Raw genomic sequence first — 24,911 nt, forward strand, 5'->3', positions numbered from 1 at the left:
GCCTTGGGAAAGGGGAAAAAAGCAAGGGAAAAAAAAGGGAAAATGGAACACATGCTGGAGCCCATGGCATCTGATATTCCTTGGGAGCATGAGCAGGGTTTCACATCCCAGGCTGGGCTTTAATTGGAGAATCCTCTTTAATTGGGGGCTCTTCGCCCTCTGCACCACGATCCCATCTCGTCGTGTCCCCGGAGCTGTCCCGTTCCCGATCCCTGGCACATCCAAGCCCTGCACCTGCCAGCAGCTGCGACACGGGCTGCTGAAATGTGTCTCCTGCTAAAGTTCAGCTGCCTGTCTGTGCCTGGCCCGATGAGAGGGGTGGGAATTCTGTGCGGGCTCCGAGGCAAGGACAGCCCGTCACTGTCACAGTCTGCAGCACTTCACGGCCAAATCAGCATCGTTATCCGCACTCTACAAGCGGGGAGGATCTCTGAAGGAATATAATCACCCACTCGAGCTCAGGGGATCAGACACCCCGGACCCCTGAATTCCATCACCCCTGCATCCCCAGGAGGAGCGGAGGCACACGGAACGCTCTGCTGGCTGCACCCAGCCCTGATTCCAGGGAGCGCTGTCAGAGCTGACCATAAACCTGTCCCGGCTTCCTTGGGGAACCAGGAGCCCCTGGGAGCTGGAGTGGGCAGAGGGAAGGAGGGGAAATGTGCAGAGTGCACGAGGGCAGGAGCACCAGAGCAGCCCAGCAGTGCTCCCTGGGCCTGCCGGCTCGGTGTTGGTGCCGGTGTCAGTGTTGGTGCCAGTGTCGGTGTCGGTGTCACTGCTCTGCCTGGGGTCACACCGGGGTAAATTCCTCTCCAGTAGTGTTCTGGCAATCCAGGATGGGAGAGGAGCCCAGGAGTGCTGGCTCCTGCCTCAGTTGTGCCAGAGAGGAGCACAGATGGCTGGTTCCACCTCCCTCACTTTACATCCTTTCAACACCCAAAAAACTTCCCAAATTCTCTTTGCCTTCTCTGACAGTGACCTACTTAATTATTGCAAACTGGGCCCCGAGTCTGGCACAGCCTCCCACGTTCACACCCAGTCCCACAGCACCCAGACACCTCAGGAAGGAGTTAAAGCAACCCCCAGCCCCTCCAGAGCATCTCCTGTGTTCAGAGGTGTTTGACTGCACTCACAGTGCCTTGGTAAATGATGATGGAGCTGCAAAGGGAGGAGAAATTGATAAATGAAGGATATAAATCAACTTCTTTCGAATAAACTCATACAGTGACACCACATAATACCAGAGTAATTCCATAGGAAAACCTAAAAACATCCTGATGAAGAGAGAATTCACTGGAGCTGTATCAGACATGGAGATAATACAGAGACAATTCCTGTAGGATCCACTCTTAGATCCATAATGGGAAAAATTAAAGTGAGGGACGTGAATTCTGCCTCACCCCTTGGTCTCAGCAGTAAACCAGGCTGGGAAAGGGAAGGGGTTAACTCTGGGAATTTTTAGGGATTTTTTTTAGGGGATTAATTCCTCAAGAGTGGGTTCACAGAAAGCCATCAGTGCTGGATTTAAATCAAGGGGATGGAACTTCCGACAGGGAGCAGGGAATGGCAGAGGGAAATTCATCAGAATTGTCAGCTGGCCACTTAAACCAAGGGAAACAGGCCAGGTGCAGGAGGTGCTGGCTTTCCAAAGGTGGCAGCTGCAGGTGCTGGTTCCTTCCTGAAATGAAAATCAGGAGGTGACTTCTTCCTGGCCTGAGGGCCTGATCAGATCTGTCCACAGGATCAGAGCTCAGAATGCCCCAGGGATCTCATGCCAACACCCCCACACAGCTCTGAGTGCCCACCAAACCTTGCAGTGCAGGGCCTCTTCCTGTCACCTGCCTTGGCACTGTCACCTGCCTTAAATGCTCCTCAGGGTCAATCAAATCTGTCGGGGTGAAGGATGGAAAACCAGGATAATGCCAGTTTGCCAAGCAAGATATTAAATAATCGATGATTAATTGATATGAAATCATCAATCATTAAAGCTGAGACAAGGAATGATGGAGAGTGGGAGCTACAGAACCTGCTAGGGGGAGAACTGATGTGGGATGAAGGGATATGATCCAGGATAAATAATCCTGCATGGAGGAGAGAGGAAGGTGCACATGAGAAGGGAACAAAGAATTTCCTTGCATGAGGCCGTAACTTTCCTTGGACAATGTTTGGAAGTGAGCAGGACACTGGTTTTAACCTATTACTGCATCCGAACAGAGACTGCAGGAATTGCGGTGATATCCCAGGGGATGGATAACCAATGACCCCTTTGGTGACTCTCTGGGTGCTTTTCCACACCCCAAATCCTGCTCTCCTACCCTGGGTGCCCCTGGCTCTCTCCCAGGGCAGGTTTGTGTTGCAGCCACAGCCTGAAAAACAATTTTGCAGTTTTATATTGAAGTGCAGAGTGAGCTGATACAGAGAAATATCCCAGGATAAACAGAGTCTCTTCTAAACAGATCCTTGCAGAAAAGTTTGGGGCCAAACCCTTGGATTTGCTGTCTGGTTGGGAGCATGAAGGGTTTCCAGCACACAAATTCAGGAAAAACAGGATTGTGCCTCCATATCTGCCCAGAGCTCGAGAGACTGGATCACCTGCTGGACACTCAGTGTGCTGTGCTCGGAATTAGTGCTGGGGGGGAGACCAGTGCACAACAACAGTGCGCTGCTGATCCTGTCCTGGTGCCTGTCCTGGAGTCTCCCAGCTTAGAATTTATCCATAATTGGCGTGATTGGCAGCTGGTTAACAGCACTTTTAATCACAGATTTCAACTGCCAGGAACTCAGAAGAGTTTCCAAAGAACTGCACCAGCAAAGAACACTCTGAGATCTCCCAAACCCTGTGGATATTGGAAAAGATGCCCAGAATTCCCTGTTGGCGCCACCAGAAGGGGTCCCAGCCAGCCTTAAACTCCAGGACCAAGCCCCTTCAGATCCTCGTAATGTTTCCAGCCGCTCATCCAGAGGAATTATTCCCAAAGTTGGGAGCTCGGTAGAAATGAGAGCCACAAAGTTTCCAACACTGTTAGGTGGAACTGGCTCAGCCGAGCCGCAGCACGTGGACTGCAGAGACTCGTCCTCCATGAGAAGCAGAGGGTGGGGAGGGGCAGAGCCTGGGCTCCGCCAGGCACTGTAATTTTAGTTGTTTTGCTGGGGGGGGGGGGAATAAAATTGATTTAAAGGTTGATATTTTAGGCTGCATTGCTGCGCATGAATCCGAGTGCAGCGAGTTCCTCTAAAAATAAGCCTGTGCAGAAGAAATGAAAAGAACAAAAAGCGAGGTTGGAGGTGTGCTGGAGTGACTAATGCTCTATAATAAGTGAGCAGTTCAGTGCTTCCCCTCAGAGTATGTTGGGATGTTATTTTTGTGAGCCCAAACCCAGTTATTCCTTTGGGGCTCAAAACTTGGTTTTGCTTTAGGTGTTTCACTTTATTTTTGTTACCAGCATCATGGTGAGTACAAATTCTTGTTGTATTATCCCATGTCCACCAAAGAGTCTTGACCCAGAGCCCTGCCAGCATTTATTTAATGAATAAAATCAGCAGCCTGGATCTGGGTGCACTGGGAGCATCTCCAGTGGGAGGTGTCCCTGCCCATAGCAGGGGTGGCACTGGGTGAGCTTCAAGGTCCCTCCCACCCAACCCACTCTGGAATTCCGTGATTCCATTCTCCATCCCAGGCATCCCAGCTGTAGATTGTGACGAACTCCAGGCTTTTATCCCCAGCTGAGTGATTGATAAAAATCTGTATTTCCGAGGGATGTGTGGGTTCCTCTTCTGGCAGTGACACTGAGTGTGGCATAAACTGCCTGGCATTCCTTGGAGTGAACTCTTGCCCAAAAAAATCCAAGAGAGGATTGGCTTTGAGCTCTTGGATCATGGCTTCAAGGTCTGGGATCAGAGCTGAGAAAATGAGCTCTGAATGCCAGAGAGGAGCACAGAAAACGGGAACAGTGCAGGTGGAAATCCCAAAGGTATCATTAATAAGGGAGGTAACTCCGACCCTGCTCAGTGTTTCCAGCCAGTGTTGGACCACCTGCATCTCCTCCCTGACTTTCCAAGAAGTCCACAATAAAGTTTCCACTACGGTTTCAAAACACAGCAATTTTCCCCAGTTCTTTGGGATGAAGTTGGCAATTCTCCTCCTCCCTCCGCACCAGGCCCGTGGCTGCTGATGCTCCTGAAGAATTTGTGATGCTACAGATGTACAAAGGTGCAATGGGACAAACCCAGCCGTGGTATAAACACAGCAAATCCAGATTCCTGGTGGTGGTGGTGGTATCATTATTATAATTATTACAATTATTATAATTATTATAATTATTATCATCATTATCATCATTATCATCATTATCATCATCATTATTATATTATCATCATAATAATTAATGATATGTCATATTCAATAATAATCAATAATAATCAACATAATAATCCATAATAATCAATAATAATCAATACAATAATAATTGTTGTTTTCATGCTTTCTCTTCACACCTTACCCCAAGGGCAGAATTGGCCTGAACAGCCAAACCCCACAACCTAAAAGGAATCTCTTTGCTGGATAATGAATTGGCCATTCTGGAGCTGGTCAGGGTTTGTCCCAGACAGACCCAGTCATTTCCCTAAGTGCAAGGAGCTCAAGCCAACTCTTTAAAATTCGGGGGCTGTTTCTGGTTGTAAGTGGGCCGCAATCAAGTTTGGGCCATTTCCTGTCTGTGTCTTGGACTCTTCTTCACAAGGAAAGAAAATTATCAAACCCTTCCCTTCAAAGCGCTCCGGGCTTCACCACCAGTCCCAATCATTTCCATCAGTGCTTGGGATGTGCAGACAGGGCGGTTGTGAGCTGTGTGGCACAGCTTTGGCAGCCTGAGGAGCTGGCAACTGCAGTGCCAGGGGTTTCACAGGTTCACAGCAGAACTGGGAACCAAATCATCAAAAATTGAGGTGCCAGGTTGGGATGCGATGGAATCCCAGCTCCAGCTGCCCCAGGGCCCACTGAGGAGCAGCAATCCCAGCGCACAACCATGGAATTGAGGTTGGAAAATCCCTCTAAGATCATCCCATCCAGCCAACCAAGCACCACCACGGCCACCACTGAACCCCATCCCAGGTGCCACATCCACACGGTTTTTGAACAATTCCAGGGATGGCGACTCCACCGCTTCCCTGGGCTGCCCCTTCCAATGCTTTACAACCCTTTCAGTGACAAAATATTCCCTAAAATCTGGTCTAAGCCTCCCCTGGCACAACTTGAGGGTGTTTCCTCTCATGCTGTCACTTGTCCAAGTGGGATGCAGGCAGTTCTGCAGGCATGAGGGAGGGGAACACAGACCAGAAGGAGCCACATTCCCAGCTGGACACTTCTAATCCAAAGCCGCGTTACTGCTCATTCTCGTTCTGCAACCCAGAGCGAAAACAACGCTCTCACTTCTCCCACTTTGTGTCTGGGACCCAAATTAAGCCTTTTCTTTACCCCAGCATTGTCATAAACAACTAAAACCACAAAACTGCGCTCATTTTATTGCACAATGCTGCACAATTATTGTCAAAAGCTCTTTGATTTACTGGCAGAGAAGAGGAAGATTGTGCCCAGTCCCAGCCAAATGCAGTTTTTCCCCAGTCTCTGGCTTGCCCACCAACCCTTTGGCACGGTTTGTTCTAGAAAGTTCCATGCTGCTGAGGGAGAAGGATTTCAGGCCTTTCTCCTCCAGGAACAAAGTCAGCACCATGCAAAACCTGGTCCAATTTGGCTGGGAGTCACCAGATCATGAGAAAGCAGCAAAAAAATTGTTGTGGGACGAGGAGAAGTGAGCAGAACCTGTGTCCTGGTAAAGGTGATTTTTGAAAGGGCTCGTGGTGACCGCCTGCATTTCCAGGAGCCTCCTACTGCACTTCTGCCTTCACCTGGGAGCAGTTTAAAATTCTGTTTACAGTCACTGCCCCTCAGAGTCTGCCCTTCTGTTCATGCCTGAAAAACCCCTCCTTTCCCAGCTCTCAGAGCACTGAGGAGTTCATCAAGCTCAGCAATTCCTCCTTCCTCCAGAGAAACTCTGCTCTGGGGGGCTGCACAAGGGCAGGGAGGGCAAGGCAAGCTCAGAATCAAAAAGAATGACAAAAGCTGGATTTTGGGACACCAGATTTTGGGAGTTCCCCAATCTGTCCTTGGTCACTTATTTAATTCCCTCATTGTAGTTGTTGACTATTAGTATTAGTGTTAGCAGTAGTATTTTCAAATCCTTGGGTTAAAGGCATCAAAGCGGTGTTAAAATATTTCCGAAGAGGCAGTGGATGGGAGGGATCATTGTTATTATTTCTGTAGGTCCTGGCTGCGCCAAACCTGCCAGGTGAGCCCGATCCAGTGAGGAATTTGGCACCAGGGCTGGTGGAACTTCATTAACTCTCCAGTAACTCCCTTTGAACTCAGTTGTTCAGTGTGGTGTTGATCTGAAACACTTTGTGCCAGCCCCTTTCCCCTCCACGTTGCCAACGGGGAAGGCAAAAGGAGTGCAGGGAAGGGAGCAGGAAAGAGAGCAGGGAGAAAATGGAACTGAAACTTAACCCGGGGTTGTGCTTCTCCAAACCACAGCTGAGAAACCATGCCCAGCACAAAACACACCTCAAACAGGTTAGAAACTGGTTCGGGTTAAAATTTACTGGTTGTTATTCTTTTTTGAGACATCCTAACCTCCCAGACCTCTGCCTTGGTCACTCAGTTTATGTCCTTGAACTTACATTTTGCATCCCCACCAAAAACCCAGGATAACAACCTTTGAGAATCCCTTTCTCTTTGAATAACCCTGAATATCCTCATAAATCACACACCTGTCCTTTGAAAATATGTTATTTTTACCCCTTGTTGCTCTGGATCTCGAAGCCATCTCAGAGTCATGAGCTCCAAAGAATGACTTTATGTTACATAAGCTGGAAAAAAATCCACTGAAAAGCTTTTGTTTTAAATGTTTCCTGTCAGCTCCTCGAAAGGTTCCATTATTCTTTGGGCTTTGAAGTGAATTTCAGGTTCTGTGGGATGCTTTTCCTGCCCTCCTTGACGAGCAGGGAGCTGTCCTTAATCCAGAGCATCCCAAGTTTCCTGTCAGCCCAGGAGCTGACGCTCAGTTCGTGTAAGCCCTGACATGTTCTCATTTTTAAAGCAAATTAGAGCATGCAAAGCCTTTATGGAGCTGTCTGGACTTTACACCCCCTCTGTGTTCTTGTATAAATGATTTAACGTAATTACCATATGGAATTTGTTAAATATTCCGCAGGCCAGGAGCGGGAGCCGTTCCCGTGCGCCGAGCCTCGGTGACGGACGAAGGTGCAGCAAAGGCTCATATTTAATTTATTGCTGATGAGGAAAGGCTTTGTGTGCTGGACTGGAAACGGCAAATTCCAGTCCATGCCTGAGCTCCAGTCACACAGAACAGCTCCTGGGTTTTAATTTTTTTTTTGGGAAGCCACAGCTGCTTTTACCCACAGACATTCCCCCTCCTGCTGGTCCTGTGCCCAGGTTCCAGGGCATGGAAAGGGATCGTTCCCAGCCCTCCCCGAAGTGACAAGTGGCTCCAGCACTGGTAGAACCAGGAATGAACCGGGGAGTGGAAAGAATTAAGTTCAGTAATCAGATTATTTCCCCCCAGGCACTGCCTCTGTCTGAAGCCAGACACAACTTTGGGCCCTGCCTAAAAAGCTCCAGGTAATTTATTTCAATAACGAGGGAAAGAAAAAAAAAAATCCTCTTTGATGAAGGGTTCTGAAGAAGTCGAAAAGATTCCTGCAATCCCATTCCCTGATCATTCACAGGGAATTATCTCCTCAGCTCCTTTCAGTGCCTCTGAGGAATCAGCAGCAGCTCCCGGTCAGCTCAGGCTGTGCCTGTGCCGCACCACGAGTGGCACCAAGTCCCGTGGGACTGGGAGTCCCTGTCTCACTCAGCTCCCTCAGGCACCTGGGGAATGCCAGGGAAGCCGTCCTGGAGGGAATTTCCAGTTTAACAGCTTCCATTTCTCCATGGAGGGAATGGTCCATCCATAACCTGCCTCCCTGTGGACTTTAAAAAGCTCCCACAGCAACGCCGCCACTGCGATTTTGCACATTAAACATAGAATATGCACTGTAATAGATAGCTCTATTGCAGTATAGGGAATTTATACTCTAATATATATCATTTCGTACCTACATGATATAGATATCATTTCATATATATAATGTATTTTTTTCTGTATTTTATATATAAATATATAGGCTAAATGCAAATATTTACTCCACTGCATCTTGTCCTAAAAATGCAACCAGCCTGGGAACCTCCCTGGGCATTTTCCCTCTGGATACCCCTGTAAGTGAATTCCAGGACATGGCTCCTTGTGAAACCTCAATCCCCTTCCATTTCCAGAGGCAAATTTAAAATGCACTTGGTTTTGCTTCCGTCTGCATCCCTTCAAACTCTGGAATGCTTATATGGGATTTCCTTCAAATTGTTGCTTTGCCACGGGCTACGTCAGTCCAGCTGGAATTTTGAAGCTAAAAAAAGATTAAAATATCAAATGGAGGGCTCTGTGGATATTTGTGTGCGGGGTCGAGAGCAGGTGAGGGCAGTAGCCCCACAAGGAAACTTCCTCGGAGCTGTTCCAGTTCCAAACTTCCGAGCTTCCCTCTCGGCGCTGGGATGAACCTGCTGTGAGTGTTGGGTGTCCTCGGAGCCAGACCTCCTGCAGCTGGAGCCTGCTCCTGCAGAGCCCACCGGCACTGAGGGCGTGCAGGAAAACTACGGCAAAAGGGAAACCTGGGGGGAAAGTAAGGGAAATCCGGGGTTATGCGGTGCTGGGCTATGAACTGCAGGGAGTTTTCAGCAGCCACGTGTGAGGTGATGCCACAGCAAAGCTGCACAAGCTGCTCCTCCTCCCTGAGCTCCTGGACCCTCTTGCCATCTCCCTGTGCTCTTATCCTGGTGCGGCACTGGAGTTTGGGATCAGGGAGCTGCTCCCACGCCGTGATTTTCTCTTTACTTTTCAGAAATTCACTGCAATCAAATGGGAGGTCAGGGGCTCACCAGGAGCATCTGAGAAGGGATAAAAACTAAAGCTCTGAAAGCATATTCTCTTTTCAAATATAACTTATTCACCCTCAAAAAAACTCTGACATTGGAAAACCCTAACCCAGACACTGCCTCGGGAACAGCCTTTTTCCCCGGATCATTCTGTACCCAGCACTCGGATCATGCCAGACTCAAACAAGCAGCAAACAGCAAACTGCCAATTTGGACAAAAGAATTCCTTGCTGTAGTTCCATAAACACAAATCAGACAACATCTGCCTCAGAGCATTTTGAAGTGCGTGTCTCTATAAATTGCATTTTCATACCTCCATTCCATTACATCCCTAATAGGAAGGAAACACGAGATTTTTTTCTTATTTTCCTCTGCAGTTGAGCCAGAGGTGACTTTATTGCAGATAAATCTGCACAGTTGGGCCACAGCTGGGCTTTTTTGGGGCTTCCTGCCTTTTTTCCAGAGCAGCTCCATGTTCACCACCACCAACTTCTGGCTGTGTCTTGGAATTTATTCATCTGATCCAATTCACCAGTGAATAGAAATCCCAATAAAAATGATCCATTTGATTCCTGAAGTCAGCAGATGGAATCCCCACGTGGGATCCCCGACCCTTCTGCAACTGATCCTGTCGCACTGACTTCAACCCCACCTTTTATTTCAGTTTGCTTTGCTATTCCTGTACAAAACCCAAATTGTATTAATTGGGTTGTAATTAGCTGGAGCTTGGTAAGTCCAGGCTTTTGGATGTAACACCTGCAGAAGCAGAGTGTTCATAGAGGGCTTTTAAAATCATTGTGGGAATAACAGAAATCCGCTTTTCACCTGCTCTGGGTTGGAACTCACCTCATTTCTGCTTCACCAATTTAATTCAAAAATCAGGGTGGCGATGTCGCTGTCAGAGGAAATTGCAGCCTGGGTGGGTTTTTGCTCAGATGGCGAAGAATCTGTGCTCGTATTTCAGCTGCTTTGCACAGGTGGGAAGGATGAAAAAGGTTAATGCTGCTCCAAACCTCACCAAACCCTGGTTCCATCTCATCAGCTGCTCCAGGTCTGTTACTGGTACAGAGAAAATCCTGAGAATGTGGAGGGAGAGTCCTCAAATGCTCAAAACATGAAACCAAACGGTGGCAACTTCACATTTGGGAGTTCTGTTGTTTAAATGGCTTTGGGGATTTTATGGACTGTATTTAAACTCTGAATTTTGGGATTACTCACCATTGTATTCAGTCTCTTCCAGGCAGCTGGCACAGGGTGCCCAGAGCAGCTGTGGCTGCCCCTGGATCCCTGGCAGTGCCCAAGGCCAGGCTGGGTGGGGTTTGGAGAGACCTGGGACAGTGGGAGGTGTCCCTGCCCACGGCAGTGGGTGGAATGGGATGGGCTTTAAGGTCCCATCCCACCCAAATCATCCTGGAATTCCAAGATTTTCCATGCACTGTCCATCCCATACTCCCACCTGCAGCTCAGCCTGGCTGTGTTTCCCCATTCCACATCCCAAATCTCCAGATCAGAGAGGATTTCAGGGCCCCTCTGCTCTTCCCATCCCTTCCCTGGGCTGTGCTCTTTGTAACTTAAAACATTCATTGGGAACACGATGTTCTTCGGGGGTTACAGCAGAGTCTGTAAAGGATGCAAGCCCACATCCTCCCTGTAGGAAATTAATGGAGAACTTGTGTAAGATTAAGCACCGGGCTTTTATTAAAGAGCATCTCCAGCCTGGAAGGGAAGTGCTGACTCCAACACTTGTTGCCAGCATACAGTGAAGTGCATGAAGCTCCCTAAAATGTGGCTTTCTTGTCAGATCCAAGGGTTCTTCCTGGTGAAATGGTCATTAATGTCTAGATTTGCACAGTGAATAAACCCCATGGAAAAGGAATGTGACACAGACAAGTTAGTTTTAGATTTTTAAAAGAAAAGTCAAATATTTGTGTGGGTTCAGAGTAACTTCCACTGACTGTCAGAGGCACTTAGGAAGCAACTGGGCTTTTTCCAAGTGTAACCCATGGCAGGACGAGGGGGAATGGCTTTACAGCGAAGCAGGGCAGGGATAGACGGGGTATTGGGGAGGAATTCCTCCCTGGGAGGGTGGGGAGAGGCTGAGAGGGAATTCCAAGGGGAGCTGTGGCTGTGCCTGGATCCCTGGGAGTGTCCAAGGCCAGGCTGGACAGGGCTTGGAGCAGCGTGGGACAGTGGAAGGTGCCCATGGCAGGGGTGGCACTGGAAGAGCTTTAAGATCCCTTCACACCCCAGGCATTCCAGCATTCCTTGACTCCCTGATCCCATGCCATGGCCCTGGAGGGAGCTGTGCAGCCCCTGAGATTCCCAGAACTGAAATCGCTGCTGTCACCCACTGCCTCCATCACAGGCTCTGTTCAGCTGTGATTAATCTGAAACCAGCGGTGCTCTGCCTGGGCCTTGTGCCCGACCTAATCACGGCCACGTGCTGGGCATGGATGGCATCCCTGTCTGCCATGGAATGAGCTGGGAATGAGCCACTGGGGCAGGAATGAAACACCAGGGCTCTGGCCACACAGGGAGCTTTAACCGAAACATCTGGAACCACCTCAGATCCCTTCAAAACCTTCAGAGTTGGTTTAATGCTTTCTTTTGTTCAAATAAGGAGCAGGAGCCGAGAAGAGAATGAAAAAGAACTGAGTTTGCTCAGCCCTGTTGCCCTCACAACCCTGGGAAGGGCAAAATTCACCTGTTAATTCCGAGTCAATTGATGCCATCATTCCCTGAGGGACGTTTTGAGGGATTGGAATGGTTTAGAAGAATTGGGATGTTCCGATAATCTGGGAAGTTCAGAGGATTTGGGAAGTTCAGAGGATTTGGGATGTTTTTCCCCTCAGCACCTTTAGAATCAGTCATTAGAAAGTACCAAGATAATGCCCAGATTTTTAAATGTTGTCTTTAATAGTCCCAAACACTATAACCAGGGAACCAATCCAACCCCTCATCCCACACAGGGAGTATTCCAAGGAACATGTGGATACCAGAAAGAAACCAGGCTGGATACAAAACCGAGCCTAAATTATTGATTCTGAGTCGAATTCTCTGCAGCATTTTGGTTTTTTCTTCATGGGATTTTATTTTTCATAATTATTCTCTGTTCCAATATTGGAAATATTCAAAATTTCATGAGGTGTAAGCTCTTTAGGCTGCAAATGCTCAGCTCATTTTTTTTTAACAAATAAACATCCTTTCAAGTGAAAAAATATTGTATTATTAAATGCAAATTAAAAATGGGATTTTTTGGTCCTTTGTTTTGATTTCTGGGTGAGCAAGGCTTGCTAAAAATGCAGCTCAGTGGGGGTTTGCTTTTTCCCTAAGAATCAGCATCACAGAGATGCACCAACACTCCGTGTGCCATCCAGTTCCTCTTCCACCTCAAATTCCTGAGCTTTCCAGCCCCCGATTCTGCTTCTGGAGCCCGTTTGGTGTGCGAGGAGCTGTACCTGGGCCACCTCCAGCAATGGGACCTGTCCTGAGCCACGGCTGGGTGTGCACAAGTGTTACCCAGCAATGATCCGGCGGCAAAAACGCCTCTTTCCTTAAAAAATGCAGCTATGGGAGCCTCTCCCGCATTTCTGCTCAGTGACAAGGCTGCTCCCCAAGAGATGCCAAAATACTTTTATTATTTGAGAGTTCCTCTCCCTCAGAGCTGCTCTTCCTCGCCTCCTCAGGTGGGCACTCCGATGGTAAAGCCAAACCCATCCTTGGGACACTTCACTTCCAGCGTCACCTCCTGGCTGATGATTCCTGCTGGGAACAGGACCCCAACAGGTTTTGGGGCAGTGGGAACCCCCAGCTCGGGGTTCCTCCCCGTCCCTCCCCAGTGCCTCCTCCCTGGGCTGGCATTATGCAAACGAGCTATCGCTGTAAAGCGTTTCATTCTGCTTTGCTTGATTATGCAAATTCCAGCTCCATGGAGCCACTCTGCTTCCTCTCCTCCTCCCTCCTCCCTCTGCTCGGCTCTGCTGGCAGAGGGGTTTCACTGGAACCACGAGCAGTTATGAAACAGAACAAATTAAACACAACAGTTGGGATCGCTTTTCCTTCACAAGACATCGCATATGTCGCACTCAAAGGGCTACAGGAAATAGCAGCTTTGCCTTCTGCACTCCCTGTCCTGATTTCCCAGCCCCAAACAGGACTGCAGAGGAATCCTGGGATGTGTTCAGGGGCCAGTTTTTCCACAGCTCCAAAAGCCCAGGGCTGTGTGCCCTGTGCCCATTCCCGGGGCTTCCAAAGGTTGGGTGGTGCAGCCTGGAGAAGAGAAGGATCCAGGGAGAGCTGGAGCCTAAAGGGGCTCCAGGAGAGCTGGAGAGGGACTGGGGACAAGGGATGGAGGGACAGGACACAGGGAATGGCTTCAAAGTTACGGAGAGTAGGATTTGATGGGATTTTGAGAAGGAATTCCTCTCTGTGAGGGTGGGGAGGGGCTGGGATGGAATTCCCAGAGCAGCTGTGGCTGCCCCTGGATCCCTGGAAGTGCCCAAGGCCAGGCTGGAGCCCCCTGGGACAGTGGGAGGTGTCCCTGGCCATGGCAGGGGTGGCACTGGGTGGGATTTAAGGTCCTTCCAACCCAAACCATCCCAGGATTTGATGATGATTCCATGACCTGTGGTGTTGACCTGACTCCAGAAACGTGGACAGGACCATAACTGGAATTAGGGGCTCTTATTCCAAAGGCACAGAATCCATGTCTGTGCCCAGGAATATCATGGAATTATGGGTTGGAAGGGACCTTAGAAACCCTCTCGTTCCACCCCCTGCCATGGGATGCCTTCCTGGGCAGGGGAAGGTTTCCAGCTCCAGAAGCCCCGGGATGTACAAGCCCTGGGGCACTCAGGGGTTTATTTCATTCACTGTAAGTGATATACCTGACTTTAGTAAATCCTGAATCCCAATCCTTGGCAGTGGGGACGCCCCCACCAGCAGTGTGAGACCAGAGGTGACAAAGGCTTGTCCCTTGTACCCTGAGGCCAAGAACCCAATAAGAGAAATCTGTGTCAGACAAAACCCCACAACTTTTCCAGGGAACACACTCCCGGAGCAAACCCAAGTTCTGATGCACAAGAGAAAAATTTTAGAAGGGTCAGGAGATATCCAAGATCCTTGGGAGAGCAGGAGAGTTTTGAGGAGCAAGGAAACCCCCCAGCCTTGCCCCAACTGCAAAGGAGGGTGGAATATCCCTGGCACTTGATCCACAAGGAAATATTCCTCCTCAACTCTAAATCCAGCAACTGGCTCCACCCTGAGCCCAGGCACCACCTGGGAATTCTCCACCTAAATTCCATCGTGGCCCTGCTGGCTGGAAATACTGAGGAGGAGAGGGGTAAAGCTCCCTGCAGGAGCTGGGAAGGGAAGGGGAAGGGGAAGGGGAAGGGGAAGTGTTTTCCTCCTGGTCTCTGCAGTCATCCAGCAAAAGCCCTGGAGGATGGGATTAGTGCCACACAAACATGGGCAAAAACCCACAAACTTGGATCCTGGCGAAGGATTTTGTAATTCCAGTGCAACAGGTGGCTGAGGGCTTTTATCAGAAATTAATGACTCCTCTCCAGGAATTCTGCTGCTCTGGAAAACCACACTCCAGCAGTTCTGAAGCTGTAATTTATCCCTTCCTTTGAAAAGGCCCTATTGTTTAATGCATGTCTAAAAATCATAAATACTGTACCTTTTACCTAAACAAACAAGGCTTAGCGCTGAAAGCAGTGACAGGGAAAGATGGATGAGGGGAAAATGCTTCCCTTTGGGAATGGTGGGGAATCCATTGTTCAGCACAGCCGTTCTCGTGTGTGCACTGCAGCAGCCTGACTGCTTCATACCCCAGACATTGGCTCTCGGGATTTGTGCTGAAGAGATCCTTAACAGCTCAGAGGAGGCGACACGGAGACGATGGGAGCTCCTGAGACAGCGCAGATGTGGTCAGGGATAAGAATCAGTATCTGCGGAAGTCAAGGGTGCATTCCTCCCTGGGGACTGGGCATCAGGAGGAGTCTGCAGACTCCAGGACACGTCTCCTCTGCAGGGTGGGAAATCAAACCAAGCCCTGGCACTGAGCAGAAAAGGGCTGATGTCAGCCCTTGGTGCTCCAGAGACTGGGATTGTTTCACACTCCCTCCCTGCAACCTCCAAATTCTCTGTGCGAGAGGTTTGTGGCTGACAGTGACACCTCAGCCCTCCTTTTGTCCCCTGCCCAATCCCTCGAGTCAGCCTGGAAATGGGAACTTGCAAGGCTGGGAATGGGCTCAGAATTCCCCGCAGCTGCTTCCCAACACCCTGGGGAGAACATCAGCAGTGCAAGCTGCCAGCGTGGGGAGCTCAGCAAATCTTTCAACAAATTTAAATACTATCAGGGCTTTTGAAGAAGGTCAGACACCCACAGGCCATTATCAGTCCCAAAATACACACACTTTACCTCTCCCACTGGATATTTCCAAGTGCTGTCCCAGAGCTGGAAGACATTCCCCAAATCACCACATTTCGTTCTGAATGTCATCAGAATTCCACATTTCCCTAACTTCTTTTTCAACTGCTCTAGAAAGAGAAGGATCCTCCCTGAAGCAGAATTCCAGCTGCAGCAACACCGTTTTGTCGGTGCCTTTGGTTTAACTGGAGCCAGGATTTGGCCTTGATGATCCCTGTGGGTCCCTTCCCACTCAGGACACTCCACCATTTTCTGACTAATTACCTCCTCTTGCTTAACCGGATCTCCCATCCCACGTTTTAACTCCATCATTAATTAAGGAGGGCTGAAAACCGAAATCTACACCGTGCGGTCAAGACTTCCCCATGCTTTGATCCATGTGGAAAATTCCTTTGATCCTGCAGCACACTGGCACCACGGGACACCCGTTTGCCAGATCTGTCCAGGGAACACGGCTGAACATCAGATCTTTTTCTTCCTGGGAGGCAGAAGCCGGAATAGAAACTGGCTCTGCTGCTGCTCGGATGGGTTTTCTGGGGTGAAGAGGGAAAGGTATTTCTGAGAGCTGATTTAATTCACTTCAGGTTTCAGAGACCTCAAGACCCCACGGAAAAAAAAAATAATTCCTTTGCAATCCATTAAATGGCATTAAACAAATCACTTTAAGGACAGCGATGCCTCCTCCTGAACACTCGGTGACACAAAAGGGGCAGTTTGGTGTAAAAACCCAAATTTTATTGGACCTAAAGAAGATGCAGGAGCAAACCCCAAAATTTCCAATGTTTTGCGACGCTGGATATTCCCAATTAACTGTGATAAATCCTCTCTAACAGCCTCTTCCCATTTCCAGAGCCTGCCTGAGTCAGAACATATGGAAAACTCAGCCCATGGAGCTGGAGGATGGTACCAAACAGATTTCTCCCAAACCCATCTGAGGGTTTCTTTTTCCCCATCGCCCCTGGAACAGAACAGTGAGCGGGGAAAGCTCTCGCAGGAGTGATGGTGATGGAGTTCCCAGTGCGGTCCCCAGGCTGGAACTGCACATCTGCAGCGCCTCAAACGCAGCTGCCCCATTAGCTCAGATTTACAGGGGGTCCTTCCTGGGTTTTTCCTGCTCCTGTTTCTTAAAGAGAAAAGGAATTCTACGTGTTCTCGGCAGGAATTTACAATTCATGTTCTTTTAACAGCTCTCCTCCCCCAGGCTGGGAGAAGGAACTAAATCCAGAGCCTGCGCTGGCACAAAGCGATCTTCCCAACACCTCCTGCCTCTTCCCTCACGGAATTCCACTCCACCTTCCTGCTTGCAAAGACCCTGGATTTCTGTGGTCTCACCCACCGAGAGTCCTGCAATACTGATAAACTATAACACAAAATAATAAATATATAAATTATATCTATCATAAAGGATGCATTTATAATACATTGTATTGGGGGGGCATTATCACATTATGGGGTGATTTGTCTGGTTTAGACCCAGAGCTCTGAGGGATGAGGTGCCTGTGCAGGCTCTTGGGGTCACTAAGGACTGGGGGAGTTGAAGGAAAGTTGGCCGCAAGTGGCTCTGTTTCTGTCTCTGGGGCATCTCTGAATTCTCTGCTGGGTTTAGGGTGCTTTGGGGTCTTTTTTTCCCTTGGCTTGTTTGTTTTTTAAAGGTGGCTGATGTAGTTAATATAAGATAAATTGGTTCAAGCTTAGAACCAAACTGTTGTCAAAAACCAGCACATGCAGAACCCCGAGATGGAAAAGAAATGGGGCACAAAGGCCATGAAGGGATTTAATCCCTCACAGCCGCCCACCCCCACCAAATCTGTGCTCCAGAGTTCTGTTTAATTAGCTACTGAAAGAATTAAAATATCTGAGGCCTAAATCCTGCAGCCTCCCTCCCCAAATCCTCGAGGATTTTGGCCTCTGCACTCAACTGAGGTGAAGCTTTGGCTGCAGTCCCTGCTGCCACAGAGGAGCTGCAGCTCAGATGATATCTTATTTATTTATTTATTTTATTCATGTTATTCATTGCCCTCAGCCTTGGAGCTCTGGTTCAGAGCAGGGAAAACAGGATGTTCATCATTATCTTCCTGACAGAACACAAATTTCATGCCTCTTTTTGTCCGGTAGAAAGGGCTGCACGCAGAGCCAAGGAAAACAAGGAATGTGTCCTCTGCCACATGAGTTTGAGTGGCTTTAAGGTGGCCTTTAGGGACAAAGCCTTGAACCCCCGAGCTGTGAGAGGGACCACAAATCCCGGTCAAGGAGCAGCAAGAAAAGACGGGAGAAGGGAAAAGCATGAAGTTACTGCCCAAAAATTGTTGTTGTGCAGCTCCATATTAATTTAAAGTCTAAATGAATCACCTCAGAGCAGGTTTTGAACTTGGGTTTTTGATATGGATTAAAGAGAAACCCGAGTCAAGAGTGGGTGTTAATGACAATTAAAGTGCATTGGAATATAAAGAATTAATGACTGTGCAGGGGGAACGCCTCATCTCCCTCCTGCTCCCCATCTTTGAGTTCCCCCAATTCCCACTCAAATAACTTCCAAAATCTGAGAATCATGGAATCATGGAAAGGACCTTAAAGTTCATCCAGTTCCAACCCCCAGACACCTTCCACTATCCCAGGTGGCTCCAAGCCCCATCCAGCCTGGCCTTGGACACTGCCAGGGATGGGGCAGCCACAGCTTCCCTGGGATCTGGGATTCCATCCCAGCCCCTCCCAGGGGACAATTCCTTCCCAATATCCCATCTACTCCGTCTCAGGTTGAAGCCATTCCCCCTGTCTTGCTCTGTGTGCTCAGGTCCCCTGAGTTTTGCTGTTGGCAACAGCTCCAGGGTTATTCCTGTGTTCTGTGATTCAATCTGAGGCAGAGCCCTGCAATGTTAATACAATATCTGCCATCATTTCCCACACAGCAAATGAGAGTCAGCCCAGCTCTCGGCAAGACAAATCTCTTTTGTTGTTGTCATGCACATTATTCGAACTCTCTCCCACTTAAGACAGATGCTTTTGTGCTGGTGTGTGCTCTGAGTTTGTAAATGTTCATCTTTTTAGTGATGTTTGCCTGATAACAGAACGATGGAATAAAACAGAATCTGCGGTGAAATCAATGGAATGGGAGCTCCAACAGGCACGGGAACGTGCAGAAACGATGCTCTGGCCAATAGCTCCAGTCAGCAATGAGGAATTGTATCCAGGACACGTTTGGGGAGGTAAACACGTTGACTTGCTCCTTCAGCTCCCCAAATGTACCTCGTTTGTCATCGGAGCCGCTCCAGAGCTTTGGCGTTGGCACTCCGGGACTCTCCATGCCAATGATGATTTCTATCCCCAGCCATGGGCTGCTCCAGTGCCACTTTCAGAGCAGGTTTTAGGGAGATGAAAGAAACTTTTGTGTTTCTTCATCTAAAAGAGGTAAATACAGCTGAACTCATCCCACAGGTATTGGCTGCTGCTTCAAAAGCAGCAAGAATTCTCCCTGAGTTGGGGACAGGCAGGAAATCGATTCCCTTCCACATAAATCCCCTTCACGGAATTCCCTGCTGGACTATCACTGTTCCTCTGCTCACTTCAAATGGAATCCTGGTTCCCTTCAAACCAACAGCAAAACTTCTTGGGTGCCTGATTTCGATTCATGCCTGGCTCCTCCATGCCCAGGGAACACACCCAGGTAAAGCTTTCAAAGGGGAAGGAGCTTCTGATGGAATCCTGGAATGAAAGGAGGTGGGAAGGATGTGAGGGAGGTAAACAACCTTCCCCAGGAGCAACAGGAGCACTGAAAAGTGAAATCTGAGCTGCAGCCTGAGGAGAGACAGCAGCGGAAAGCAGGGATCCAGGGATCCAGGTACAGCCTCAGTGCCAGCTTAGCCTGTTCCTGATGTTGGGATTATTGGAGACATCAATCCATGGAAATCTCTGCCTCAAACATGCAGGCAAAACTACCCATAAAGTCACTAATGTTGGAAAAGACCTCCCAGATCACCAGATCCAGGGATGGATCAGCCGAACACAAATGCAGGTGTGACCCACAGCCCCCAAAGTGCTGAGGAAACACAGAAAGCAGCTTTTATGTCACCAGGATCCCAAAATAAGGGAGCAGCCAGGGCACAGGGGACACCACCATTCACAAACCTTTGGGCTGGAAGGGTCACCTCAGGGTCACCGACAGGATCCGTGAGGGAACATCTGTCCCATCACAGCCAGGAAATCATTATCCAGAATTAACCATCACACCTGCTTGGAGCAAAGGTGCATCCAGCCTTTTTCCTGCCCCCCTTCTCCCCAAGTGAAATAAATCCATGCTGCAGCGCACTGCGATTCCCAATAGCTCTGCCTGCCTCGGAAGGAACACAGAGGATTCCGACAGTAACCGTGTCCCTGGGAAAACGTGTCCTGCCAGCACCTCCCTCCTCGGTACAGCCAGGAGGGTCCAGGCTCGAGTTCCTCTCGATTCCTGCTCTGGGAATCTCACAGGCAAATTTCAAAGCATTAGCATTCAAAGGATTTTAGAGGTCAAACTCTTGAATTTAATTGGAAATTGGGAATTAGACAACCAGCCCAGAGAGCTGAGTGCCACGTGCAGGTGTCCCTTGGACACGTCCAGGAATGGGGACTCCAAACCTCCCTGGACAGCCCCTTCCAACCCCTGCCATGAAGAAATTCCTCCTGATGGCCAACCTGATCCCTTAAATCTAATTGGGAATAAGGAAATGATCATTCCTGATGGAATATCGATGCAGTGTGACACCATCCTGAGGTGACATGTGCCAGGCAGGAAGAGCCATCACCTTTGTGAGGTGAAATACTTGGGAATAAGCCAAAGGAAAAGGACAGAGTGGACACAGGGATGAGCCAGGGACAGCCAGAACCTCAGGAAACTTCCAGGCTCAGCTCACAGGTACTGGGAAGAGCCACAGCTCTATTAAGGTGTATCCAGCTCCAGGATATTCTCCTATCCATGTAAATATTTGTGTGTTTTGATAAAGAAAATGCTTATTTTAAACTTATCTCAGTGTCCTTTAACAATATTTACAGAAGGGAAGGATTTAAATAAATAAACACATTAAAAATTTGAATAAATGCAGTTTCAGGTCCCTGAAATTCAAGCAGGATCTCTCTCCCTAGATGTAACAATGTTCATCCTCCTCAGTTTCGAACAGAATGAAACTCCTGCTTTGCTTTCTGTCTGTCCCCACCACAAATTCCATTATTCCACTAAAACTCCAAGCTCCATCCCCTGAAGCACTGGATAAAATTAAAATCTATTGTTATTATGGCTGATTGAAAAATAGAACTTTGGCTGTGCAGAGAATTTGGATTTGTTTTTGCATTTGCCATTGTTTGCCATAGATCCAAACCAAAGGAAGCAAATACTCGATGGAACAAGAAGTTCAGCACAAATCCATTGAGAATTCCAGAAGGATTTCAGTTCCCATGAGCCTCTCAAGCTGCAGGTCAGGAAACCCTGGGCCTCCACTTCTTCCAGCGATGTCCCACCACCTCCTGAGACTTGCTTTTCCTTCCCTATTGTCACCGCATGTTTTTATGTGCTTATTTCATTCTCCAACCGTCTTTGGGAAGGGGAGGGATCAAAACCACTTTAAAAATGCTGGTTTAGGGAAAAGGAGGTTGTAGTAAGGTGGGGGTCGGGCTCTGCTCCCGAACAGGGAACAGGGACAGGAGGAGAGGGAACGGCCTCAGGCTGGGCCAGGGGAGGCTCAGGGTGGACAGCAGCAGGAATTTCCTCATGGAAAGGGTGGCCAGGCCTTGGCAGGGGCTGCCCGGGGAGGTTTGGAGTGCCCATCCCTGGAGGTGTCCCAGGAACTCCTGGAGGAGGCACTCAGGGCTCTGGGCTGGGGACAGGGCGGGCATCGGGCACAGCTGGGACTCGGTGACCTTGGAGGGCTTTTCCAACCTAAATCATTCCGTGATCCTGGGATTCTACAGGAGGACAATCGGCAGGAATTGACTCAGCCCCAGGGCAGCCGGGCTGATGAGTGACAGGTAATGAGTACATGAGGCTTCTGCTTAATTATTAACCCTTGATTGCCTGACCTGCCAGATAAACAAAGTTCAAAAGTGCTAAAACTCCTGACGATTGTAAGACAATTGTAATCAAAGGACTTGCACTCCAAAGTCCCAGAAACTCTTCTGAAGATGCTGCCATGACACCCTGAACACGTCAGCCCCCTCCAATTAAGACATCCTTACAAACACTTCTTAAGCCCAAAGGTGTCAGCTCATTTGCATATTTATGAGCCTAATGAGGGAATGGAGCAGACAGACGGATGCTGGTGTTTGTCTGTTCATGGGGAAGGGCAGCAGCTTTCCCTGAGCTCACAGCCTGGGGAGTTTTGGTTGTCCCAGAATGAGGCCACTCAGGCCAGCGCTGTCCTGGCCACCCTTGGAGCTCTCGGGCCAACTCCCAAATTCCAACATCCCCTCTGAGCATCCTGGTGATGACAAAGCTGGTCTACAAGCAAATTCCAGGGAACTGAAGCATCCCGCTCTCTAATTTTCCACCAAATCCACGGCGTAAGAGACCCCGAGACAGGCAAAAACCCACAAGACAATTTAGGGGCAGGAAGTTTTAGACTAATTGGAAGAAGTGAGACATGGGCCAGTCTGGGTTTCTCCCCAGCCAGATTTACTTTTCAACAGAAAAATAAAATATTAAATTAAAACAGTGTTGATTTGAAACTGTTGGAAAACAAGGCTGGGAAAGCCAGTAAAATGTGCAGCCTCCAAGCCTCCGTTCCAGGTGCTTGGCACCTCTCTGACAGACCTCAGGACTCTTTGTTTTTCCACGTTCTCAGCACAAAATTTGCAAAGCTGTCCTTAAGAAAGGAACCTGGGATAAAATAGCAAAGCAAGCATAGGAATCCTAACACTGAACCTTTCACAAATGATTGCAAAGCCCTGAATTTGGGATGACAATGAGTCCGTGAGCTTGGATCATTCCAGGACTCCTTGCTGAGCTCCCTCTGTTAATTAAAGACCTTCAGAGCTGCGTTTGCAGCCGGCCAGCACAGACAGCTCTGATGAACTTTCCATCCTCTGAGGTCTTTAGGGCAGGAAAAGAAAGCAACACATTTGCAATGGAAGTTTAAACACCCACAGGAGGGAGATTAAACGTGTCCTTCCGAGCACGCTGAGGCTGTGTCATCCTTTTCCAGGTGCAGAGGGAATTCCTGGACATCAGGTGAGGCTGTTCTCTCACCTCTGCTGGCTTTAAAGCCAGGAATAAAAGCTTGGCCCAAACCTGGGAATGCCAGGATAACCTCACCAGGGGAAGGGCTTCCACCTTTGCTGGTGTCTGTTGGAATAAACAATGTACCTGTTCAGAGGAGCATAAAATCACAGCTCTTCCTGCTGCCCATTCCTTCCCCTTCTGTGTCAAGTGCTTGGAGATTCTTTCTTTCCCTGACAAAAAGTCCCACTTGTTTGGGAACAAGTCCTGACCTCAATTCCATGCTCTATCCCAGAACTGCTGCAACTTTGGGCCAACAAATCTCATTTTTCTGGCTCTCATCCCATCAAAAGCAACCAGGACTTGGATCCTGAGCCACCATTCTGATTCACCCCTTGTTTTTCCTGAACTTCAGTTCATCAGAGCCTCACAGACAAACCAACAAATAAAAAAAACCCCCACAAAAAAGTACAAAATAGGTGAAGATTACTCCAAAACCAGTTTGTCTAAGCAGACGTGAACCACTGAGCAAGATCATCCCCTTTGTGCCGCTCCCACAGTGAGAACTCCTCTGTTCCCAAGTAATTTGTAAACCAGGCAGGGGAAGGAAATAAGGAGAGAAAAATGAGTTTTGTTACTCCCACTTTTGTTTTTAATATAAGGGTTAAACAATTCAAAGAGAACCAGACTCAAATGAATCCCCAAACCCAGGAATTGCAGACATCCCAAATTTCAGCTGTTTAGAGACATTAACTTAATATTTCAGTAAGACAGGATAGGAAAAATAAGCCTGGATATGATGTTCTCCTTTTTCCCACATAATTCAGGGCGCTGCCATGAATTTTCTTCAAAAGCCCAACTTTTTCGGGGGCTCTCCTTAGCGCCCATGCCAGGTGTGTACCATGGGGAATTTCTTTATCTGCAGAGAGGAACGAGCACGATCCCTCTCTGTGGAAACCGACAGCTGGTCAGAAGCTTCACCGACATCGATTTGGGTGCAATTGCTCTTTGCCCTTGAGAATTCAGCTTGCACCCGTGAGAACTTCAACATCAACAGAAGCAAGAAACCAAAACAAGAGGAGAGAACACGCAGCTGGCCAAGGGATGTTGGTTTTAGCTTCGATTTGTTTCCTTGTGGGTGGTGGTTGCAACCTACCAGTAAGTGTTAAGACGTGTTAATGTAGAAGCCTATGAGGACACAGCACCATATAAACAGAGACTTTGTCGAATAAAATGTCTTTTCTGTCCTTTTGCCTTCTGACGGAGTTGGCGTGCGTTATTCCTGAGCGTCTCACCCGCCTCAGCTGCGACACCTCCCATCTCCCTGCCAGGGAAATGAAGCAGCATCCATTTCTTTAATTTAGCTTTGTCAGGAGCAGCCCTTTGTGATATCCCTGGGATCATCTGGAGACTGCTCCTGGGAGGAAGGAGCCTGTGCATCCCTGGGTACATGAGAATTCGGGGTGGTTTTCATTTGTCAGTAATTAGCAGGCACTTGGATTCGATGGCCGCAAGGAGCACAAAACCACCACAGAGCAAACTGAGGTTTAGACAGGCCTGGAGAGTCTGTGCCAAAGCTGGGGCTCAGATCTCCAATATCCCATTCCCTGGGAAATCTGGCAGCAGGTTATAAACTGTGCTCAATCCTAAAAATATTTATCAATTGACCAATCATTTGTTAGGCTTTGGTTGTCAGGGAAACAGACATTTAGGGACATCATCTTCAGGGACACGGAGCCAGAGCAGCTGGGATTGGGATGTAGGAGAGCAGCAGCCCCAGCCCCAGGGCAGCACCACCCTGGCCCACCAGGAGTCTCCAGGGAATCTCCCCCACACCAGGACCCTCCATTCCCAGCCACAGCTCCCATAACATCCCCTTGTGTCCCCAGAGGCCCGTGGGCTGATTTCTCTGTCTCACTGCTTGGTTTTTGTCATCAAGTCTCACTCTTTGGGCCACTAAACAGCAAATCTTCCACCCCCAACCCCCAGAGAAATTGGCCGAAAGACGCCCTGGCTCTGAATTATGGGATTAGAATCAAAGAATCATAAAAATCACAGAATGGTTTGGGTTGGAAGGGACCTTAAAACTCATCCAGTTCCAGCCCCTTGCCACAGGCAGGGGGATTCCAGGCATCATTCCTTGGGCTTGGGAGAGGAAACTGCCCAGGAACAGGACTTCTGCCCCAGCATCACTTACCAGACCCTTCGTGCACAAAAGCCACCTTGAGGATTGATTAATGCCTTTTTGCTTGGGA

The 24,911-nt window shown here is 48.7% G+C and overlaps 1 protein-coding gene across 3 annotated transcripts in view; it reads right to left on the reverse strand.

The window, feature by feature from the left end:
* LRRTM4 (leucine rich repeat transmembrane neuronal 4) overlaps nt 1-24,911 on the reverse strand; it is a 199,230-nt gene that overhangs the window by 145,413 nt on the left and 28,906 nt on the right. The window contains exon 3 of one of the 3 annotated variants that reach the window (XM_048287395.1): nt 8,747-8,779. The exons of the other annotated variants lie outside the window; for them this stretch is intronic. Within the exon in view, the coding sequence (XP_048143352.1) occupies nt 8,762-8,779 (18 nt within the window). The 3' untranslated portion in view covers nt 8,747-8,761. Of the gene's footprint in view, nt 1-8,746; nt 8,780-24,911 lie in introns of those variants that run through there. 3 annotated transcript variants of the gene reach the window in all.

This window comes from Corvus hawaiiensis, chromosome 27 (genome assembly GCF_020740725.1).
Source record: "Corvus hawaiiensis isolate bCorHaw1 chromosome 27, bCorHaw1.pri.cur, whole genome shotgun sequence".
NCBI classification, from domain to species: Eukaryota; Metazoa; Chordata; class Aves; order Passeriformes; family Corvidae; genus Corvus; species Corvus hawaiiensis.